We start from the raw sequence: 19,665 nt of genomic DNA, 5'->3' as shown, positions 1-19,665 counted from the left end.
GTGCTAGCCAGTCAGTAGCCTGACTGCCATTAGCTGCCGGGATGAGATCCTCAGACCCATTGTGAGACCATATGCTGGTGCAGTGGGCCCTGGGTTCCTTCTCATGCATGACAATGCTCGGCCTCATGTGGCTGAAGTGTGTGAGTAGTTCCTGCATGATGAAGGCATTGATGCTATGGACTGGCCTGCCTGTTCCCCAGACCTAAATCCAATCGAGCACATCTGGGACATCGTGTCTCGTTCCATCCAGCTACGCCACGTTGCACCACAGACTGTCCAGGAGTTGACTGATGCTTTAAATCCAGGTCTGGGAGGAGATCCCTCAGGAGAACATCCACCGCCTCATCAGGGGCATGCCGAGGTGTTGTAGGGAGGTCATACAGGCACGTGGAGGCCACACACACTACTGAGCCTCATTTTGATTTGTCTTGAGGGATTTCCACTGAAGTTGGATCAGCCTGTAATGTGATTTATTTATATATATATTTTTCCCTCACTTTTATTTTGAGTATGATTCCAAATCCAGACCTCCATGGGATAATAATTTTGATTTACATTTGATAATTTTGTTGTTTTTGTTAACGCATTCCACAATGTAATAACGAATTTCAACTGGAATATTTCATTCATTGAGATCTAGGAAGTGTTATTTTAGTGTTCCCTTTATTTTAGTTTGAGAAGTGTATGATCTCCTATTACTTATACAGAAGCTTTTACCACTTGTTATGAAACTCACTTGTGAATATTCAGGTTTCCAATGAAGTCAAAGGGTTAACATTCCTTTTTTTAAATTTTTTTTTCACTTAACAGATGTATAGCTGCTGTAGCTTAGCAGAAAGAGCAGTCACCTGCCAACTGGAAGGTCGGTGGTTCCCGTCTTGTTCTAGGTCAAGACACGTCCTTTATGGACTAAGCGGTGCTGTATGAGTGAATGGATGAATGTGGCATGTAGTGTGAAAGGACTTTCTGTGGTCAGCTGGACAACAAAGTGCTGTACGGGTACAGTCTATTTATAATTTACAACGTAAGCATGTGTGTGACGTGATGACGAAGGAGTCTTTGATTTGAGTGGACCGACTTCTGAAGGAAGTGGGGTGACATAATTGTGGCGAAGATTTGAAATATATTGCTTTTCTTTTGCAACAGAGAAGACCACAGGAAGCTTCCTATGTTCAGCCTATTGACATTTGTTTGACCTCCTTAATTTTTGCAACAGATGAGTTTGATTTGGAAAACTCAACAACATTACTTCTGCTTCCACGCCTTGTTTTAGGCCAAGGTTCTTTCCCAAGGTGCTGACACCAGTATAGCTATACATACATACACCAGTATGCTGAACATAGGAAGCTTCCTGTGGTCTGTGCGAGGCACTTTTGGAAAAAAAACTTTTGCTTCCCTGTAACTTGACAGTTCTGGGCCTGGTGCTGCTTATTCAGCATGGTACACAAATTATAAATAGGGGATACAATATGTATGTCTATCTTTATTGTCATGATAAGAAAAATTGAATGCATCGTGCAGGTGGTTCATCTTTTCCACTATCATGAATGTGAGTAAGGGTCAGCACAGACCATGTCCAACCAGTCACATGCTCAGTACAAACCATGCCTGTGTTCTCCTTCTGTGTACTTTCTGTAAAAAAAAAAAAAATCATTCAGCTACCTTTGGGTACATTGATACAGAGCTTTACATTCATTTTTTGCCAGATGAACAAGTGAAGAGTGAGAAATATTCCCCATGAGAACATTAATTTTTTCGATAATAAAGCAAAGTTGGAAAGGTTGGAAGAATTTAATTGTCACTGCAGCACAAGCTGCCAGATTCTTGGCAGAAGTCGCATCTTGGACTCGTCCTTGTTTCAGGGTGAAACGTTAGCTGTGCAGGTTGAGATAACATATTTTTGCTCTCAGTCTTTTGCTTCAACCCGTATCTATTCCCACACGAGCTCCTCGTAAATGGCGTCGAGCCCTTATGGTTGGCAGACATCAAATCAGTCATTTCGTTCCCGAGGAAGTGAGATACGCGTTTTCACACTGATGGCAAAATGAGATGAGCCCTTCTGAGGATGAGCAGCACAACTTTGTTGTCCCATCGGTGTGCCTGCTGCTTTTTTTTTTTCTTAACAAGGTATGAATCATTTTTCACCAAATAGCAAACATGACACGGTGCTGTGGTGAGTCCCCACGGGGTGTCCAATGCAAAACCCTGACATATTAAAAATGATGGAATATGAAATCTGAAGTTCAGCACTAAATATTTCATATCTGGTGACATTCAACAAGAGATGAGAGCTGCCATTGAGAACGAGGCCAAGCTGAGCAACAAGGCCCGTCCTCTGATGTGTTGGCTGGAAAAGACTCTATTGATTCTGCTTATCAGACTCTCAAGCTAGGCCAGCAAGTGTTTGAAGTGTCCAAACGGATACAGGTCGTTTAGGCCATTGGCGTTTAGGCCGCAGTCGTTTAGGCCCCCCTGCAGTCGTTTAGGCCGACAGAGGAGTCGTTTAGGCCAGGCTACCTGAGCAGCTGAAATCTTTATTACTGTATATTCGTTATTATAAGATATAAGTCAGCTCTACTGGTCTGTCTGGGTAGCCTACATATCTATGGTAAATTATTTAATAACCAACTTTAGTGTGGAAACGTTTTTTTTATTTAATAAATGGTGATTTATAAATTCATAAAATTGTGGAAATAATCATCCGCATTGCCACATTCATTGGACAATAATGCTGTATAATACAAATTCGGTTAGCTTAACAATGCTAAATCGCGATCATGCTAACGAGCAGAAACGGACATTTTAAAGAGTGCAAATACACACCAGGAGCAAGAAAACACTATCAGAAAGGTAAGTAACATGTACACATTCATTTCACATCAGTATGAACATAACTTACATCGTCAGTGACTGCCGCACCGGTGTAAACATGTCGAGTGGTGAACGTGAAGAAAGGAAGAGGAACTGCACAAACCGTCTTCAAAATAAAACGCCCACTTCAAATAATAACGAATGTACAATAATAAAGATTTCAGCTGCAGGTAGCCTGGCCTAAACGACTGCAGGGGGGCCTAAACGACTGCGGCCTAAACGACCTGCTCCCGTCAAAACTCACAAACGGCAACATAGTGGGGTTTCACTTACTTGTCAACTTGTTGAGATCATTATCTTAATCTCTTCTGCTTGTTCACCACAACCAAGGTACCTGAATACCATCATTATCATGACATATGCACGTCCATTATCTAATTTTTGTCTGTTGAAGTTTTCTTGTTCCCTTTTATTTTGTCCAAATTGTACTTACTCAAAATAGGAGGTAAACAACTTTTGAAAATATACATTAAAAATATATGCACTCAGCCTGGATTGTATGTTTTGAATCCACCAAACACTGAATTTAATCAAAACATTGAATGCAGAGTGTTCTTGTCAGTACTGCTATATCACAAAACTCCTGTTTGCACCTGTAAACTTTGCTTACAGGCAGCAATATTTAACAATTCTATGCAAGACTTTGCAGACTTTATGGTGGGATTAACTTTGAAATACGACTGACTTCTGATTATCGGTCATGTCTGTTTTGAATCCAGACCCTTTTTTCATAAAATTCCTAAATGTTGTCGTCACCTTTCACCTCTGGACAGATGTGTGAAAAAGGACACACGCTGGACCTTGTGTAAACCCTTGGGTTCAGACGCATTTCTCAGACCATTTTATCGTTTTATTTAGTTGAGCTTTGTTCTCAGTTGAAAAGTTTAACCCATCAGCAGCATCTCCCTGTTCTACAGTGTTTAGGGATTCTGTGCTCCACACACAGGACCCTTACTGGGATTTGTTGCTTGAAAGCATTTTTAACTTTTGCCTCTATGTATTAGGTATGAATACTGATAGGAGGTTAATATTAGATAACATTCCCTTGTTTCAAACGTTAACTTAGTAAGTTGGTTTATCATTCTAATACAATTAAAGGCTTTTTATCGAAATGAAGATTTTTTGAATGGAGATATTGACGACTGGGACCAGTCAAAGCAAATACCTACACGGTAAACAAGTGGGTGGGCTGTCACAACTAAGCTTCCAGTTCAAGGTTACAAAGATGCACAAATGACTTCTCTGATGAAGACACAAAAGTATTAAGACTGCTTACACCATTTTTAAATTGCAAAAAGAATATGTCAGCTCCAGCCCTTCATTATTCTTTGGATGCAGGTAATGTTCGTTTTCCCATTCAACAGATTAATCTGTGTGGTAATGTTTAATGGTCTCTATAACCTGTAAAAAAAAAAAAAAAAAAGAAAAGGTATCAAGTATTCCAAGTATGACAGTTTTCCCTCTGTGCTGATACAGGTAATCTGACAGGAACAACTCCTTCAAATTTTCTGGATTTCATGTTCCTTTTTCCGCATGTGCTGTCACATTGCAGTTATTAGCAGACACCAGCACACACACAGAGTTTCTTGTGAGAAGGTTGTTTGCTACCACAGTTATAGAAAGGCTGTTTCCATCTTTATTTTGACTGGCTGATAAAGAGTTATGATGAAGGGATCATGGTGTGCACCAGTGACACGGCTGACTATCTGGAAATGTTCTCAAAAGGTTCTAAATCATATATGATACTTCAATAACTTTACAACTGAGAACTATGAAAACTGACAACTCCTACTGTTGCGACTGGTTCTCAAGCTGAAGTTATAGATTGACAGGTTAACTGTTTAAAGACTGGGTAACGCTGTTTGACATTTGTACTTTATTTTCTCGGGCTAACTTCTCTGAGTACAAAGTTCTTCCCTGCACATGTTGGATAGATGTAAAACCTGAGGCTGCTCTCTTGAACAGATCATTTTGAAATCAAGGAAAACAAACATTTGAGCTGTTAAACTGTATCAGAATAATCTCGTATTAGAAAAATTTCATATATATATATATATATATATATATATATGTAAATGCCAAAAAGTATGTGAAAACAAAACAGAAACATATGTCTATCAATCCCTGAAGAGTGAGGTTTCTCTCCTCATGCCACAAAAAGCCAAATTCTTGTTGATGATTTGGTGAGTGCTGTCTGTGATTTACAAAAGAGAAGACTAATTGGCACTTGACACACTCTTGCACACTCTCTAAACTGCAAAAACCATGTCATTAGAACAATAAGTACATGGGCACACGGTTCATTTGTTTTTTTTTTGGTAAAAGTCTTTGCACAGCACAGCTGCTGCCCCTCTCAGCTGCTGCCTTTGTCCTCTCTTTCTTCTGTTTGTGCTGACCCATTTGGCTCTGCCACCGGCTCCTCCACCATCGTCGACCTCTTTGAAGTTCCTGTTGGGATGTAAGGAGATTTGTAGAAGGGGTTGGCGCGAAGTGAGAACATACAAGTCACATCAGCACACCTACAATAGCTGATTTCTACACAGTGCACGAGGATTCTGGTGTGAGCTGTACCTGTGAGGTAATTTCTGTGCATTCGATGGAACAGCAGGAGACCAATGAAGACGATAAAACCAATGCAGGCGATTATCATTCCACACAGAAGGAAGCTGTAGCTCCCTTCACTCTGAATAATCTGGGGTTAAGACAGCAACATTAAAATCTGAATCACCGTTAGGCTTATTTTTTGCAATTACAAGCCTGGTTGCCGACTTCTTAAGACCTTCCTATAATAATGACGATACACGTTAGACTTACTGAGCCAACCAGAACCTGCATCACCATCTCTCCCATCCCTGCGCTTGTCACCAGGACTGAGGTTGCACATCCTGCAAAAAGAAATGCACGGTACACTTAACCTTTTCGCACTTTGATTCCACTACTGTGGCATTATGATTGTGCTATAAACACTTCGTTATACCCTGATAATCAAGGATGTCTTCAGTATAGGCAAGCATACAGGGGCATATGCTGCTCAGGAAGAGCCCACATAAACAGGTTCCAACAAACAAAAAGGTGTTACTGGTGTAGAAAATAAGCAGCATCAACACAGTAACAATTGCCCCTGCCTGTGAACACAAAGAAAATAATTTCTATTCAGTGCTCGTATCACCATGTGGGTGGCGCTTAAGTTTAACCACGCATGTCTAATGTGTAATACCGGAGCTCTAAATGATTTATCGGCCTTACCATGTTGAACATGAGCAGTCTCACAGGTTGGAAACGATATGAGAGTGGGATGGACAAGAGACGTCCAGCAGTGATTGCTGCCCAGAAGATACTAGCCAGGTAACCTGCTGTCTCATGAGGCAATGACATCGGTGGTGCCACAGCGTAGGTGTACACAAAGCCAGCATATGTGCCCTGAGAAGAAAAGCCAGGTTCTTTCATGTGCCCTACTTTTCATGCTTTATGGGATGCAGATCTTGTATATACTCGTAAAGTGAAATGAATACCATGTGATTTATGTACACTTTTCACTCACTACAATGCCATCAGTCATGAAGAGCACCATCCCTCCGAGGATATGAATCATAAAGAAGGATACAGGCAACCCGCGCAGGTTATCATTCTGACAGCAGCTAAAGATATTCCCATGACCTAAAGGAACAAGAAGTCGCAAATGACAGATTGGAGAGCAGAGAATGTGCATTTATTGTTTCGTTTCATCCAAGCTTACTGAGAGTCCAAGGACAGAGTGCATTAATCATGTAAAAAAAAAAAGAAAAAGAAAGTCCAATTTGAAAAATAAATAAATAAATCGCTTCTACCAAATGTTTACCTCCAGACTCGTGCTCCTTCTGCTCCAAGTCTGGGCCGTCGGTCCCCTGCTGGTTCTCCATTGCTAGTTCATCCTTGTCTAAAAGACGTGGAGTGCTGCCGTGGCAGAACGGGATCAGCTGCTCCCGATATATCAGAAACAGGACTGCAATAGGCACGGGCAGCTGAAAGTGCACAAATAATTATATATTTTATTTTTTTTATATATTTACTTCTGAAGTGTCAAAATATATGTAAAGAACTTCTCTCATTCAATGAATGGACGACTCTGTGCCTTACATTGATAAGTGCCATGATCCAGAAAGCATAGTGTACGTTGGACTCTTCCCCTCCCTGGTGGGGCAGGTGGCTCTGAGTTATGTTGTGCTTTGCAATCTGACTGTGTCTCAGCATGTTCCTGAAATGATGCATGATCTCAGTCCCATTCTCTGTGTGGTTCCCACAGCCCGTCTCTGAGAGGAAAGGATCTGCAATCAGAGGGCTCACCAGGGCGCCGAACCCAATGAAGAAGTGCAGAGCCTGCAAAAGTGTAGGAAGGCCAAGGACATCCCTTCAGTGCAGTTTTTCCAACAAATACAGTATATACAACTTAATGATCTACACCAACTGAGCATCTTTTGTAAAAAAAGAACACAAAAAGTAATGTTGCCTGATTGTAAGAATCACATACTGTTAATTAAAGGCAAATGTTCTCATCTAAGTATCTTTACAGAAATGGTTCAAGTTCCACAGAATTTTCACCTGTAAGAAAACAGCAGAGTCCTTCTGATAGATGGTAACCAGCTGGATGTTTGCGATGGTGTCAATAACACCCATCGCCAAACCTGACAACGCCATGGCGATGGCCAGCACGAGGACATTTTTGCACACGGGGATAATGGCAAATATTATAGAGATGACAAGAGCAGAGACAAATAAGGCAGCTAGAGCGCTGAGCAACCTTTAACAAAGAAGAGAGACAGATAGAGTTATAATCCAGGGATTCATTCTTTCTGATTACTGTTGCCCTTAAAACACCCCGCACTTACGTTCTCTTGAAAATGCCACCGACAGAGCTGCCAATCAACAGGCAGAACTGCTGGGCGAAAAACACCCAGGTGATCTGACTTAGTGTGGAGTTTGTTTGACATTGCAAGTCCAAAATTGTAGGTCCAAGGAAAGCAATGCAGAGTCCAAAGCTGAAGAAAACACTCCAGTAAGTCAACGTGTGATGGGCATTCCGTTTGAACAAGGTTACAATCCGCTCATCTACAAACATCTTGGGCACAACGGAAACGGATGCGCTTCAGTGAAACAGAATGCCGAGTATCTTTTCTTACTGACAAGTATCAAAATGACAAAATGTGGAAGCAGTTCTGACGAGTTCACCGGATACTTGGACTGTGATGGGTTTCGGGACCTCTTTTAAAGCTTTTTGTGCTCTCCTCTTTGAATTGCTTAACTGAAAAGGATGTCCTCTTGAGTTAATGGGTGAAGTGGTGATTCTTCCAACAATAATCTTCCCATTTAAATTGCATCAATGATTAGCATCGAAGTTCCGCCTGTGTGTTGAAATGCTACGATAAAGCGAGCATTTGTGTGTCGTTTACCTTTGAGACAATTTAATGGAAAAATGGATGATTCAGGAAGCAATGACTCACGGCTGTTTCATGTACAGGTTTTTCTTTTCTTTGAATAACGGGATAACTCAGAGGGTACGTAATCTTTATTCTTTTTTTTTTTAAAAGTGAAAAATAACTGAATACAACAAACCTTAATTTCCATCTACTATTAAACAATTCGGTGGCAATTTCATCCCATCAACCGACGCTTTGTCCAGATTGAAGTAGGTCAACAACACCTAGATCAATTATAATGTACAGACAGTCATCGTTTCATTTAACTGCTTTGAGGTTAACATTTTTAGTTCCAACAAGCCCTGAATGCCGAGCCAGATATTTAGGGAAGATATTCTTGGTCCCCAGAGACTGTTTTCTGGTAGCTTTTGTTCTCCCATTTTTTATCGAATACATCCTCTTCTTGTGAAAATATCAACATCGACTCAGAATTAGAGATTCAATCTATACATTTCGTGGCTCCCAGATGATGAGCTGCAATAACTTTCACCGGGTAAAAGTCTCTTTATTACAGACAGATGAACCCACCATGTCTTGGTTCACTGGTTAACAGTTTTTTAAAGCTTAGGTTTGTCATTGAACTGTTGCTTTTTTGGATACAGAAGTGATGTGCAAGCGACTGATCTGACTAACGACCAAATCATAGAGTGCATGTCCATGGGCTATATTCGTGACTGGCTAATTTGATAAATTTCAGACTCTGTAAGACATGAAGACGTTGCCAGACGTCATGCTAACGCGGTCACAAGCCTCTTATACACAACATGTTCAAGGCGAAACCGCTGTGCCTTTTTCCTACCTGATACTAAACAGGACTTAACGCGTAAGGCAACAGAGGCGGGCACATTGCAAAAATCACACTTGTGTGGGATATAAGATGAGGTCAAAAAATGTATTCATCCTGCAACAGGGAAATGTTCTTGTCACAGCAGCATCAGGAAGATAACAAGCTGGCAGCAGTGACCAAAAAAAACCTAATTCATCGGGATGAGTCTCACTGGACACATGCTGTTGTGTGAAAATTCATGCCTTCCATTCTGCAAAGCCAAAAATGCAATTTCAAAACACACACTGCGGCGGCAACAGATCCTCTTCGTTAAGTTCAATGTGACCCTGCGAAGGCTGAATAAGAAGGAAATCTGTGGGTGGCATTATAGTGTAATTAAAAAAAGGCTACTGTGAGCGTGTGCCATATTCCTCCCAAAGCACCTTTTTTACACTCTTATAAGGGTGCTGTTTAAAATTCCTCACAAATGTGCTTTTATTGACAAGCTTTGACGATGCATTACAGACCGCTCTGATAATAAAGTTTCTCGCTGTGATCCGTCGGTACGGTTACTCACTGGCTAGAGTTCGGCCTTCTAGCTGGACCTCTGGCCTTGTTCCAGTCTACAAGCACAGGAGAGGAATCGTTTTATTGACAAATGCGTGTCTGATGCCACTACGTTGTGGACTGTGTGAGAAAACGTTCAAAACGTTCCGCCACTTCTAACTTTCTCTGGGGGAGATCACCGTGCGTGCAAGTTTGGCTGAAATCCCAGCAGAGACCGTGTCTTTAAGTTACTTGCATTGCGATTCTATCAGGAGAGGCCACGGTTCTGAAAAACAGGAATCTATCACTTTCTCACGTTTTTAGCCATCTGAACAAAAGAAACTGAAAAATATGTAAATAAGAGCAGCTTTGTTGGGAACTTGGCTGTATTACATTACATTTACACTTTAATTTCACAAAATGAGCATGTGTGGAGTTGCCTCGGCCCATCTGAGTTTAGTCGTGCATATGCATGAGGGGGTAAATCAGGCTTCAACTGCCTTATCTGGGTGTGGTAGTCAGGCTTTGAGAAGTTTGATTGAATTGCTTAGATGCATTATTAATGTTCAGTTTAGATCCAACTATTTTGTGTTCTGTCCAGTAAAAGTGCTGAGAGGAGTATGCCTTTATGCAGCATCTGTTGCTGTTGTTGTAAGTATAAATACCTCTTCAGTAAGAAATGTACCATTTTAGTGTGCCATTACTTTTCTTTTAGCTGTCACCCAGCATGAATGTGTGTGTCAGTCTAAAGTTCAGGGTGGTTACTGACGATGTGCAATGTGTCTTTAACTTGACCCCATTTCAGAAAGGATGTCGACACTCCCACGGAAGCCGCTGTGCATATTGAGGCAAACTTATGATTTATACATTTGGAATACTCAGACCTGACTCGTCTTTGGATTTGATTGTATAAATTCCACAATGAATAATGGGGGGCGATGTGGTGAAATAGGCTACTAGAGCATCAGCTGTATGAATAAAAGAAAGGGCTTAATATCTAATCCCTTTAATGATTGCATAAAAGAGGAAACGGCTCAGCTGAATGTGGTCAAATATGGGCGTCCGGCAAGGTCTTAACAGATCGAAACAAAGAAATCACAATAACGACTGTTTTCCTTTAAATTTTCCTTTTAATCAGACTGTGAATTTACTCACATAGGAAATGATCATTTATGACAGACAGTGGCACAATTTAAAAAAAATATATATTGCTTGCTTTTTTATATGAGCAAGTCAATGACACAAATGTGTGTCATTGACACCATATGTGTGTGTGTTTTTTTTAATAGTGCATTCTTTCTATGACATGTTGTGCTGTCTGTATAAATAATTTTGTTATTTGCCTGGTTCTTATCTTGCTTCTGCAGAGATTATATTCGCCCCCGAACACAGAAATATGATGCCAATCTACGTGTGTCAGATGTCTTTAAAAAAAGAAGAAAAAAACCCCTCATTGTTCTTCTTTCCGTCTGAACCGATTTCAGCATTCTGCAAAGTATGTCATGTTGTTCTGCGATTTGATTTGATCTCTCCACACAGCCATATCTTTGAGACTCAGACATTCAAAGCCCAAAGCTGTGTAACTGATTTGCCAACACTCGCACCTGCTGGTTATGTTCTAAACCCTAAGAAATATCCGTGTTTATGCAACAAGGCATTCATTAACATCTGTTTCCTCTTCGGGAGATGTACAGCAACGCAAGGTGGCTTCTTCAGGTAATTGTCAACTCGCGATCTCAGGGACGCGTGAAGGGAGTGTTAAAAATAAACAGTCATTTCTAGTTACTGAAACAGGGCATCTGCTCCTGAGCTGAAACATATTACAACCCAGTTTGGAAAAACTCTCGGGATGTTGTTTTAAAACGAGAATTCAAAACCAAAATGCGTTAATTTGCCAATAATTAAAAGACAACATTTCATGAAAAATGATACTTTAAAGTGAGAAAATCACTTTGTGCACACTTTGAACTTAGTAACAGCAAAACATTCTGGGAAAAGGGTGTGTTCACAACCGTACTGCATCACCAGCACTTCCGCAGCACTGCTTCAGAACTAACATCAGTTACTGTAGTTTTGATAGTTCTTGCCTGACATTGAGGAAATGTTCTGTTATCACGTCACGTCATCAGAAATGTTACTTGTTACCTGTTACAGGTAATGCCCACTGTTGATCAGTGGGTGGCTAAACGACAGCTGGCCACGGACTGTTTAACAGGGCTGAAAAACACAGAAAGCAAGTCTTAAATGGTGAAGGACTGTTGTGCAAAGGACTGTATTAACAGAAGCAGAAAGTAGTCCGGTTTCCTTTTTACAATGAGATCCAAATGGGTCTCTAACATTCACAGAGACATGGATTTGCAGGAAAACGCTCTGTTTCCAGTACGTCAGATTTAGGAGTAAAAAAATCTTTGCTGTATAATATTCAGACATAGATGCGATAAGCCGAATAGCTTTTTCCGATTTATACTCGAAACTGCATCAAAGTGTTTCCATTTTATGCTTAAGCAGTATAGTGTGAGAAAACTGATCGGCAACCACGATGAAGCTGCACAGAGTGTGCCGCAAAACATTTGAACTGCCTCATCGGTCTCAGCTGTGCTCACATATAAACATAGTTACAGTTTTCATTCCAAATTTTTTCAATAAAATAGAAGATGTTCGGAAAAAACTTGTCCATATACAACAAGAAAGTCGATCTGGGCTTTAATTTTGCTAACAAACCCCTCTTTGAAATATGACCAAGTATCCAGACTTTTACATGCTTTCACAGTTTGCTAATTCAATTTGTCCCGGCATAGAAATTAGGTACTCATAAACATCAGGATACCAAATTTCAGAGCAGACCTTAATGTCTGCGGCTCAGTTTGAACATTCGTGATGTCACAAGCAATTCTACTGAAAGCCTAAAATCAGATTCGAACCCTTCCAGATTTTCTCTCCTGCTCAACAAAGCACATCTGTGCAAATAACAACTATGTAAACAAGGGTGACACCTCTTCCCAGTTGGAAATTACACAGCTGCATGGTATATATTAACATGTAAATGAAAATGTGGATTTGAATAAACAGAAATCTATAAAGTAAATAGCCTGTCTTAAGTACAAACAGGCAAACCCCTTCCCATAGGGTACTGTGCAAATATCAAATTAGATAATGAACAGGCTCTCCCTGTCTGAAAAAAAAAACAAAACAAAGTTGCTCTGCTGGTAACAAGAAGAAACGATAGGTGAATGCAGCCCGGCTCATTTCTGGCAACCTGTGGGCAAAGGTGTGTGTGTGTGTGTGTGTGTGTGTGTGTGTGTGTGTGTGGGGGGGGGGGGGGGGTGATTAGGAGCAGGAGAAATAAAGGGGACACAGATGGCTCCAAATTAGATTGATATAAACGGCGTTGGCTGATTTCATACCTTGTTTGGAAAAATACCGGTAGAAATGAAAAAGTCACTAATGGATCCCAAAACCCTTGGGGTTGCTGATTTTTCAGCTGTACACTGATAAGGCGGAAGGTTCCGTTTTTTTCCTACACTGCAACCCGAGGGCCTGAAAATCGCCGTTATTGTGTACTTATTTTCGGCTTCACCTTCGTTTCCAGAGACTTCCTGTAATTCTCTGGATCTTAGAAAAAAAAAAAGAATGGCTAATCTCTCTCCATGCTTATTTCTGGAAGGCTCACTGCGATGTTCTTTTCATTCCAAACCAGGTTACCGAGCTGTCGCCAAATAACCTCATTAACTGTGACATTTTATTTTTGAGCATTATACACCTTTTCTGGTCTTTTAAAGGCCGATAGACAATCAAAATTAGCTGCATGTTTTGTCATTTATTTTCAGCGCATTCCTGTTGGAGGCTTTTGAAAACATATATTTGTTTATGGCAGTTTTGGCTTTAAATACTAATCAGCAAATCAGCTCATAATGGAGTGTAATAAGTAAAATAACTGCCTCCAAAATGTAGTGGAGTAGAAGAGGAAAGTGTTGGCTATGTGCAGTGCCTGACTGAATGCACTATCCCTACTGAATATTAAGCAAATATATACGTTTCATCCTGAGCTTTAACTGTGTTTAAACCGGTTTGTTGATATAGCTGAGCCCAGGAAGAAAAACAGATGAATTTGAAAACAAGCTTCCAAGTTTGAGACATTAGTCTGCTCAGTAGTTGGCCAAACTTTTTTTGATAGAAGAAGAATTCCTGGTTGTGCATTTTGTTCTTCAACACTAGATGGGGTGAAAGCCTCGCCTCAAAGAAAAACCCGGCAAACTATAAGGTTTGCCTCCACAGAAGTAGAAATATGTAAGCATCTCAGCACCGGCTGAAATCAAAGGGACATATCAAAAGATTTGGAAAGTATTACTGGGAATACAAATTTCCATCGTTGTTAATTATTCATGACCATTGCTTTTTCTCTCATACTCAGTCGGATCGTGACGTCTTTTGTCCATCTTAACACGTGGTTTTTGATGGCAGCCGCTCTCTTCCTCTCATCTCCATATGCTGACATTTATTCAATCCACAATCAAGAAGCCTGAGGCAGTGCCAGGACAAATTGATGTCCAATGTGATGGGAATCACAAGATGAGTGCCCTGTTTAGCCCCGTCTCTCTGCTTTCCCACGTCTATACAATATTCAACATGTTTCTTTAGAGTCTGTAGGGTCGGCAGAGCAATGTGCATATTGCATTTTATGATAAAAATCATCTTACCTCTACGTACATACTCGGGTAGATATTTAATCATATGCGAGTGAGCAAATAAAATACTTTAAAGTCTACAAGAGGAGAAAGTTGCAATATGTTTGTATATGATTCAGTAGAGGCAACTCATCCGTTAGTCAGAAACACGAGTGAAGGGATACGCCAAAGTAGATAGTGCCCCTAGTGCCCCTTGTGGGGCAATAGGATATGTTTCTGTCGTCTATCCACATTACTTCAGTCTGTCCCTGTAGCTGTGGGTGGAAATGTCCAGCAGAGCTCCCCCTGCACACCTCCTTAGGCCCAAAATAGAGGCAGGGATATGAAGTATGCAAACAGACATGTCTGCAGGGCAAAGCAGTGCTATTCTATTAGGCCCTGGGTCGCTGCTGAGGCAGCTAATACACAAGGCACATACGGTTTATGAATATCTGGAAAATACCTTGTATTCGGAGAAGATGACAACATTTATTTCAGCAGATATCAAAAAAGGATCTTGTTGGTGCATGTGAAAAAAAGTACACTATTACAGCAGAAGAGAGAGAGAGAGAAATTACCCCAGAGTTTATCTTGAATGTCAAGAGGTGCTTTTCTTTTGCTGTCAGAGACCACTTTGTTTTTCAGAGTCGTTTAGTGCCCCGTAGTATTCTGGACCGAGTACAGACACGGTCTCCCAGTGAAGCCGTGTTTTAATATTATGTGGACTTAAGTTTAGGCTCAGTGGAGCATTGATGCTCATCCAAAAAGATCAATCAGGATCTGCCACCCGTGACATCTGAGGCACAGCTGTAGATTGCATCTGGATTGCTCTGAAAGAAAATGTCATACAATAGAGAAACACAGCTCCTGGTCTTTTTTGGAAACTGTTGTTAAACTTCTACATGACCTGGTGTGAATAAATGCACATGAAATGATTGGTGGACAACTTCCACAGGCCAGCTGGAAAATAATGTCTTCTAACATGTCGGAAATGTTGTGAAAGAATGTATCTATGCCCAAACCAGGATGTTTTTTTTTTTTTGTTTTTTTTTAATGGGGTTAAACCCAACCGAACAAGGAGCGAAACTGAAACGTAAAAGTGCTACTGACTGATTGTCTCCTTTTTGTTAGTTCTGGGAGTTATTCTGCCACATCTATGACACTGCAAAGGGCTAGGAGGCTCTTTTTGAAGCGGTGATACATGACATGATATACGGTCACTTGGATTTGAGGTGATGTTGCTCTTACGGTGAAGGCCAGTCCTGCACAGGATTGAGGAAATGCTGCACTGGTGCCTGTCTTTTTGATCAATTTCTAATTCATTTGAATAATGAGTACTAGAAATACTTTGTTCCGTGTTATAGGAGAAGAAGACAAATATTCACATATTTGATCAAATGACAGCAAACATTTTTTCCTGTCATTTTGACTTTAAAACGACTCTCATACTAGCTGCAGCTTTTATTCATGGCTCAACTAATTGTTGCAGCTCTACTGCTGTAGTAAATTCCCACAGCAGCTCACAAGGTATAGTTTTCAGTCTTACATTGTGGTTTAATTGTAATTGCAGGAATAACTGTAATATAGTGAGAGCAGCTCGTTATGGAGAGAAAAAAAATTAAAAGCAAAACTAACAAAGGATTATCTTCATGATGGAGTCATCTCGCAGACACGGATATGACAGAGTCGTACTCGGTTGGCTTTGATTGAGGCAGCACGGGCGCGAGAAATAAAGCATTAAGCCCATTTTCATGGATGACATGCTCTGTCAGTACAACAGAGCAGATAATTATTCCAATGCTGTGATAGAGTGTGCAACTTCAATAGATGTGATGAAAGGCAAGGGATTGATTCAAAAATGCACAAAGGCCAGTAGATTTCTGTATCAAGAACTGAAACAGCCTTTTTCCCCCCGAAGATCTTTCTATCAAAGCCTGAAGGGAGAAGAACTCATGCATGCAGCCGTCTGGTAATATATGTTTGTACACACATCCGGACACAGAGAGACATAATGGTGATGTATTATTTTCTATGGTAAAATGTCTCATGCGTTTCCCCTCATCTCTTTCTCCCCCGTCTTCCTCTCCCCCACCTCCCCGACACAGTTGTGGAGAGCAGAGCAATGATGCGTGCCTTAGTGAAACCTGGTGAATAGTAATGAACCGAGCCTGTGTCTATTTGAGGGAAAGCAAGAGGAAGACAGAGAGGGTATGGGAAGGGGTTTGTGGGTAAGGAGGAGGAGGAGGAAGGGGGGGTCGACTGTGAGGGAAAACAGGGCTTCACTTGCAGCATTGATGCAGCACAAGCAGCAGTGAGCAAAGAAGTGACTGACTAGAGATGCAGTTGCATTAATACTTCACACGCTTCAGACCTGAAACCAACTGGATCTTTTAACAGGGCATTTTTTTTTGGTGCCTCATACTACAGTTTGGTGCTCTCCCCAGTTATAGCCCCTGCCTCACATAGGCAAGGAGAGATGGGTGTATTCGTGAAGGTAATGGAAGGAGGGGGAGAGAGCCGTGAGCGAATGTGGCTCAGAGAGGGGCAACCACACCTGCTGTCTTGAGCTCAGATTCACCAGGCAAAACAGCAGACTCCCTTCACTAGTGATGCACTGACAGTAAGGAGGACAAAGAAGAGGCCAAAACAAAGACCAAGAAACTCGAAAGATGCCACGGTTTTCAGATTCGAATCTCATAAACCAGTCCTCCAAACGCATGATGACAAAGTTTGTCTCATCAGTGGGAGAACAAAAGAGCATCCCGATAAAAACATGCGCTTCTGTATACAACCGAGGGACAAATGACTGGAATATTCAGCAACTGGCTGGAAAGATCAACTAGAGTGCCAAGACTGAAAGGAAGGGAACAAACACAATAGACAGCCCCCCTAACTCAGCCCCTCTTTTATCCTTTTCCATCCAGGACCCATGGGCACTCTGCCAACTTGGAATCTTAAGAACTCATTCAAAGACAGCCAAAGAAAGGGACTTGTTTAAAACCAGGAGCCATTCTTTCACAGTCTCTTGTTTTTCCTTACATTTCCCACGTGAAGAGGGATTTTCTGGTTGCTGTTTTCTCTGACACTGCATCTGAGAAGGCAGAGGGGGGAGGCTGAGGGGCTAGAATTGCAATTCATGTAACGTTTCGTCAGATTCGTGTTGAGAGAGTATTGAGAGTGAGAGATCTCCCTCCTGAGCTCGCTCTCCCTCTCACATTCTCTCCCTCCACCAGTTTTCATTCTGCTTTTATTCCCTCCGTCTCTCCACACTTGCTCCTGCTCACATAGTAACTCCTCCCCCCACAACCCATTGTCTCTCCATACAGTATTTGGCTGAAGGGATGTCATACTCGGTCCAGCGAGGGACGCAGGAGAAGGAGAAATAGGTAAGAGGCAGATTTATAGCACAGGAATGCATCCGGCATTAAATGCACGTCACTGGTACTTTCAGAAGTGAAGAGCGTCCTGGTCGAAATAGCTGTTTGTTCTCATCGAGGCAGACAGTGAGGCTAAGAGGTTGCTTTAGAGATGATCTGTTGCTTTTATGTTTTGTATGCAGTATTTTGATGCGCTTTAGTAGTCTAGGCTGCCAGTGGAAGGTGATTAGATGCGTTTTTAATTGATCAAACAAAGTACTTTGTTGCATTTGAAAAAAAATAAAAAAATAAATAAATCAGGTGCCGCCCTTTACCTTTTATCTGCAAGTCAAAATCTAAATCTAAATCTTTCATTTGCTGAGTATCAACCATTTTCTATGCTGTTGGATTCAAATATACGTTTAAAAAAAAAAAGAAGTGCCCACTGCTCATTCCGAACACCAAAACGAACAATGGAATGTATTCAATATGGAATCATGGCTATAATCTGAAGTCTTTAAAAACATCTGGCCACTGATGATTACCTGAATTGGCTCCCAGCTGAGGGGAGCCATGCACGATGTTTAGGTATTAAAGCTAATCCTGCCTGTGGCTGAGATTCACCTTCTCGTCTGGACAGAGTCTGACACAGGGGCTTTACTAATTTATGCTGAGACATGCATGAGCACAAGCTCCCCGAGGCTCAGGGATAGTAGTCTTCTTTGAACCTGAAATAGGCTGATGAAGTAAATGCTTTCTCCTCTCATAAATAGGCAGTGCACTCTGTCAAAAGGTCATGAGAATATCCAGCATATGAAAGGCCAACGAGATATTGATCTAAGTGTGTAAACAGTTGTGTTTGGAGAGGGTGACAACCTCAAAAAGCAATCCCGAGCTTCATTTTTACACAAAACAAAATGTCTCATGACGAATTTAAGTTATAGACTGATATAAGAAGATATACAAAGCGTGGCAAAGTTAAGAGAAGAATCAACAAAGTATGTCAGAAAGTATTTTTCACCTCTGCACTGCAAGCACGGCTTAAAACAGGTGCATAACATAGATGACTATGCGGGGCTCTCTCAGTACTGGACAGTTGCAGCCCAGTACAGGAAGCTTTGTGTGCTTGTTCAGTGAGAGAGAGCGAGAGAGAGAAAAAAAACGAAAAAAATGAGGCTCTCAATGGAGCTTTTGTTGTTTGAGTTGGAGACAGCAAAAGCACAAGAAACACTGACTGACAAATACCTGGCCTCTCTGAGCCTCAAATACCTCGGCGATGCACTTGATACAATGTCAACAAATGCCTCCTCTGTCCTCTGTACTCGCCCGTTTCCTCTCTGTCCATGGGACTTTTTTCATGTTATCATAAAGGCTACTGTTTTCTGAGCAGACATCTGGGTGAGCACATTTTGGCCCGCATAGCTCGAGTGCTGAATCTATACTCACTGAGGGGCTGAAAAAGGCTCGAGGCGCCTCTAACATTTAGCAGTGCTTAAAAGTCATGGCAACAGTCTTTAGGCGCAGTGTGGTGAAACATTCTGAACCAGTATAAGTTCACGTTATCGTCTGCCTTCTTTAAGAGAATGAACGGACATTAAATCAAATCAAATCTAAAAAGTCGTGTTTTTGTCCAAGAGGCACGACTGGAGCTGCACAGAAGTGCTCTGTTGCTGTTTGTGAAGATATTTTTTGGTGTAATAAGCTTTCTGTGCTCAGCGGTTTGAACTGAAATGCCGGCGTAATGATCTCCTTTGTGCTCGAGGAAGTCAAGCAGGACGGTCGCTACAGAATATAGAAAGAGTTTACGTAATGTGTTTTGAACTCAAGACACAAAAAATCTGTTTGATTAACATTGCACCTTTTCCCTGCAGACATTGATCCAAACCCGAATTTTTAATCAAAGATTATTCCACGAGGCCCCTCAGGAACTAAACAACTTGAGGGATGGTGCTGAGAGATTCAGACACTGGGAAGAGGTCAATTTTATGCCAGTGTGTGCTGTGGAAAAC

The 19,665-nt window shown here is 41.3% G+C and overlaps 1 protein-coding gene across 1 annotated transcript; it reads right to left on the bottom strand.

Moving 5' to 3' along the window:
• Positions 1 to 5,224: 5,224 nt before the first annotated feature.
• Positions 5,225 to 7,966, bottom strand: mfsd4ab (major facilitator superfamily domain containing 4Ab). The gene is made up of 10 exons (XM_075475517.1): positions 7,737 to 7,966; positions 7,450 to 7,648; positions 6,988 to 7,227; positions 6,710 to 6,872; positions 6,413 to 6,528; positions 6,118 to 6,291; positions 5,849 to 5,996; positions 5,686 to 5,756; positions 5,443 to 5,563; positions 5,225 to 5,319 (listed from the first exon to the last, which is right to left on the bottom strand). Exons 1-10 carry the CDS (start codon positions 7,964 to 7,966, stop codon positions 5,225 to 5,227), a joined length of 1,557 nt encoding a protein of 518 aa, XP_075331632.1.
• Between the last annotated feature and the right edge of the window lie 11,699 nt (positions 7,967 to 19,665).

This window comes from Odontesthes bonariensis, chromosome 10, assembly GCF_027942865.1.
Source record: "Odontesthes bonariensis isolate fOdoBon6 chromosome 10, fOdoBon6.hap1, whole genome shotgun sequence".
In the NCBI taxonomy this organism is placed as follows: Eukaryota; Metazoa; Chordata; class Actinopteri; order Atheriniformes; family Atherinopsidae; genus Odontesthes; species Odontesthes bonariensis.
This window is presented reverse-complemented; position numbering and strand designations above follow the sequence as displayed.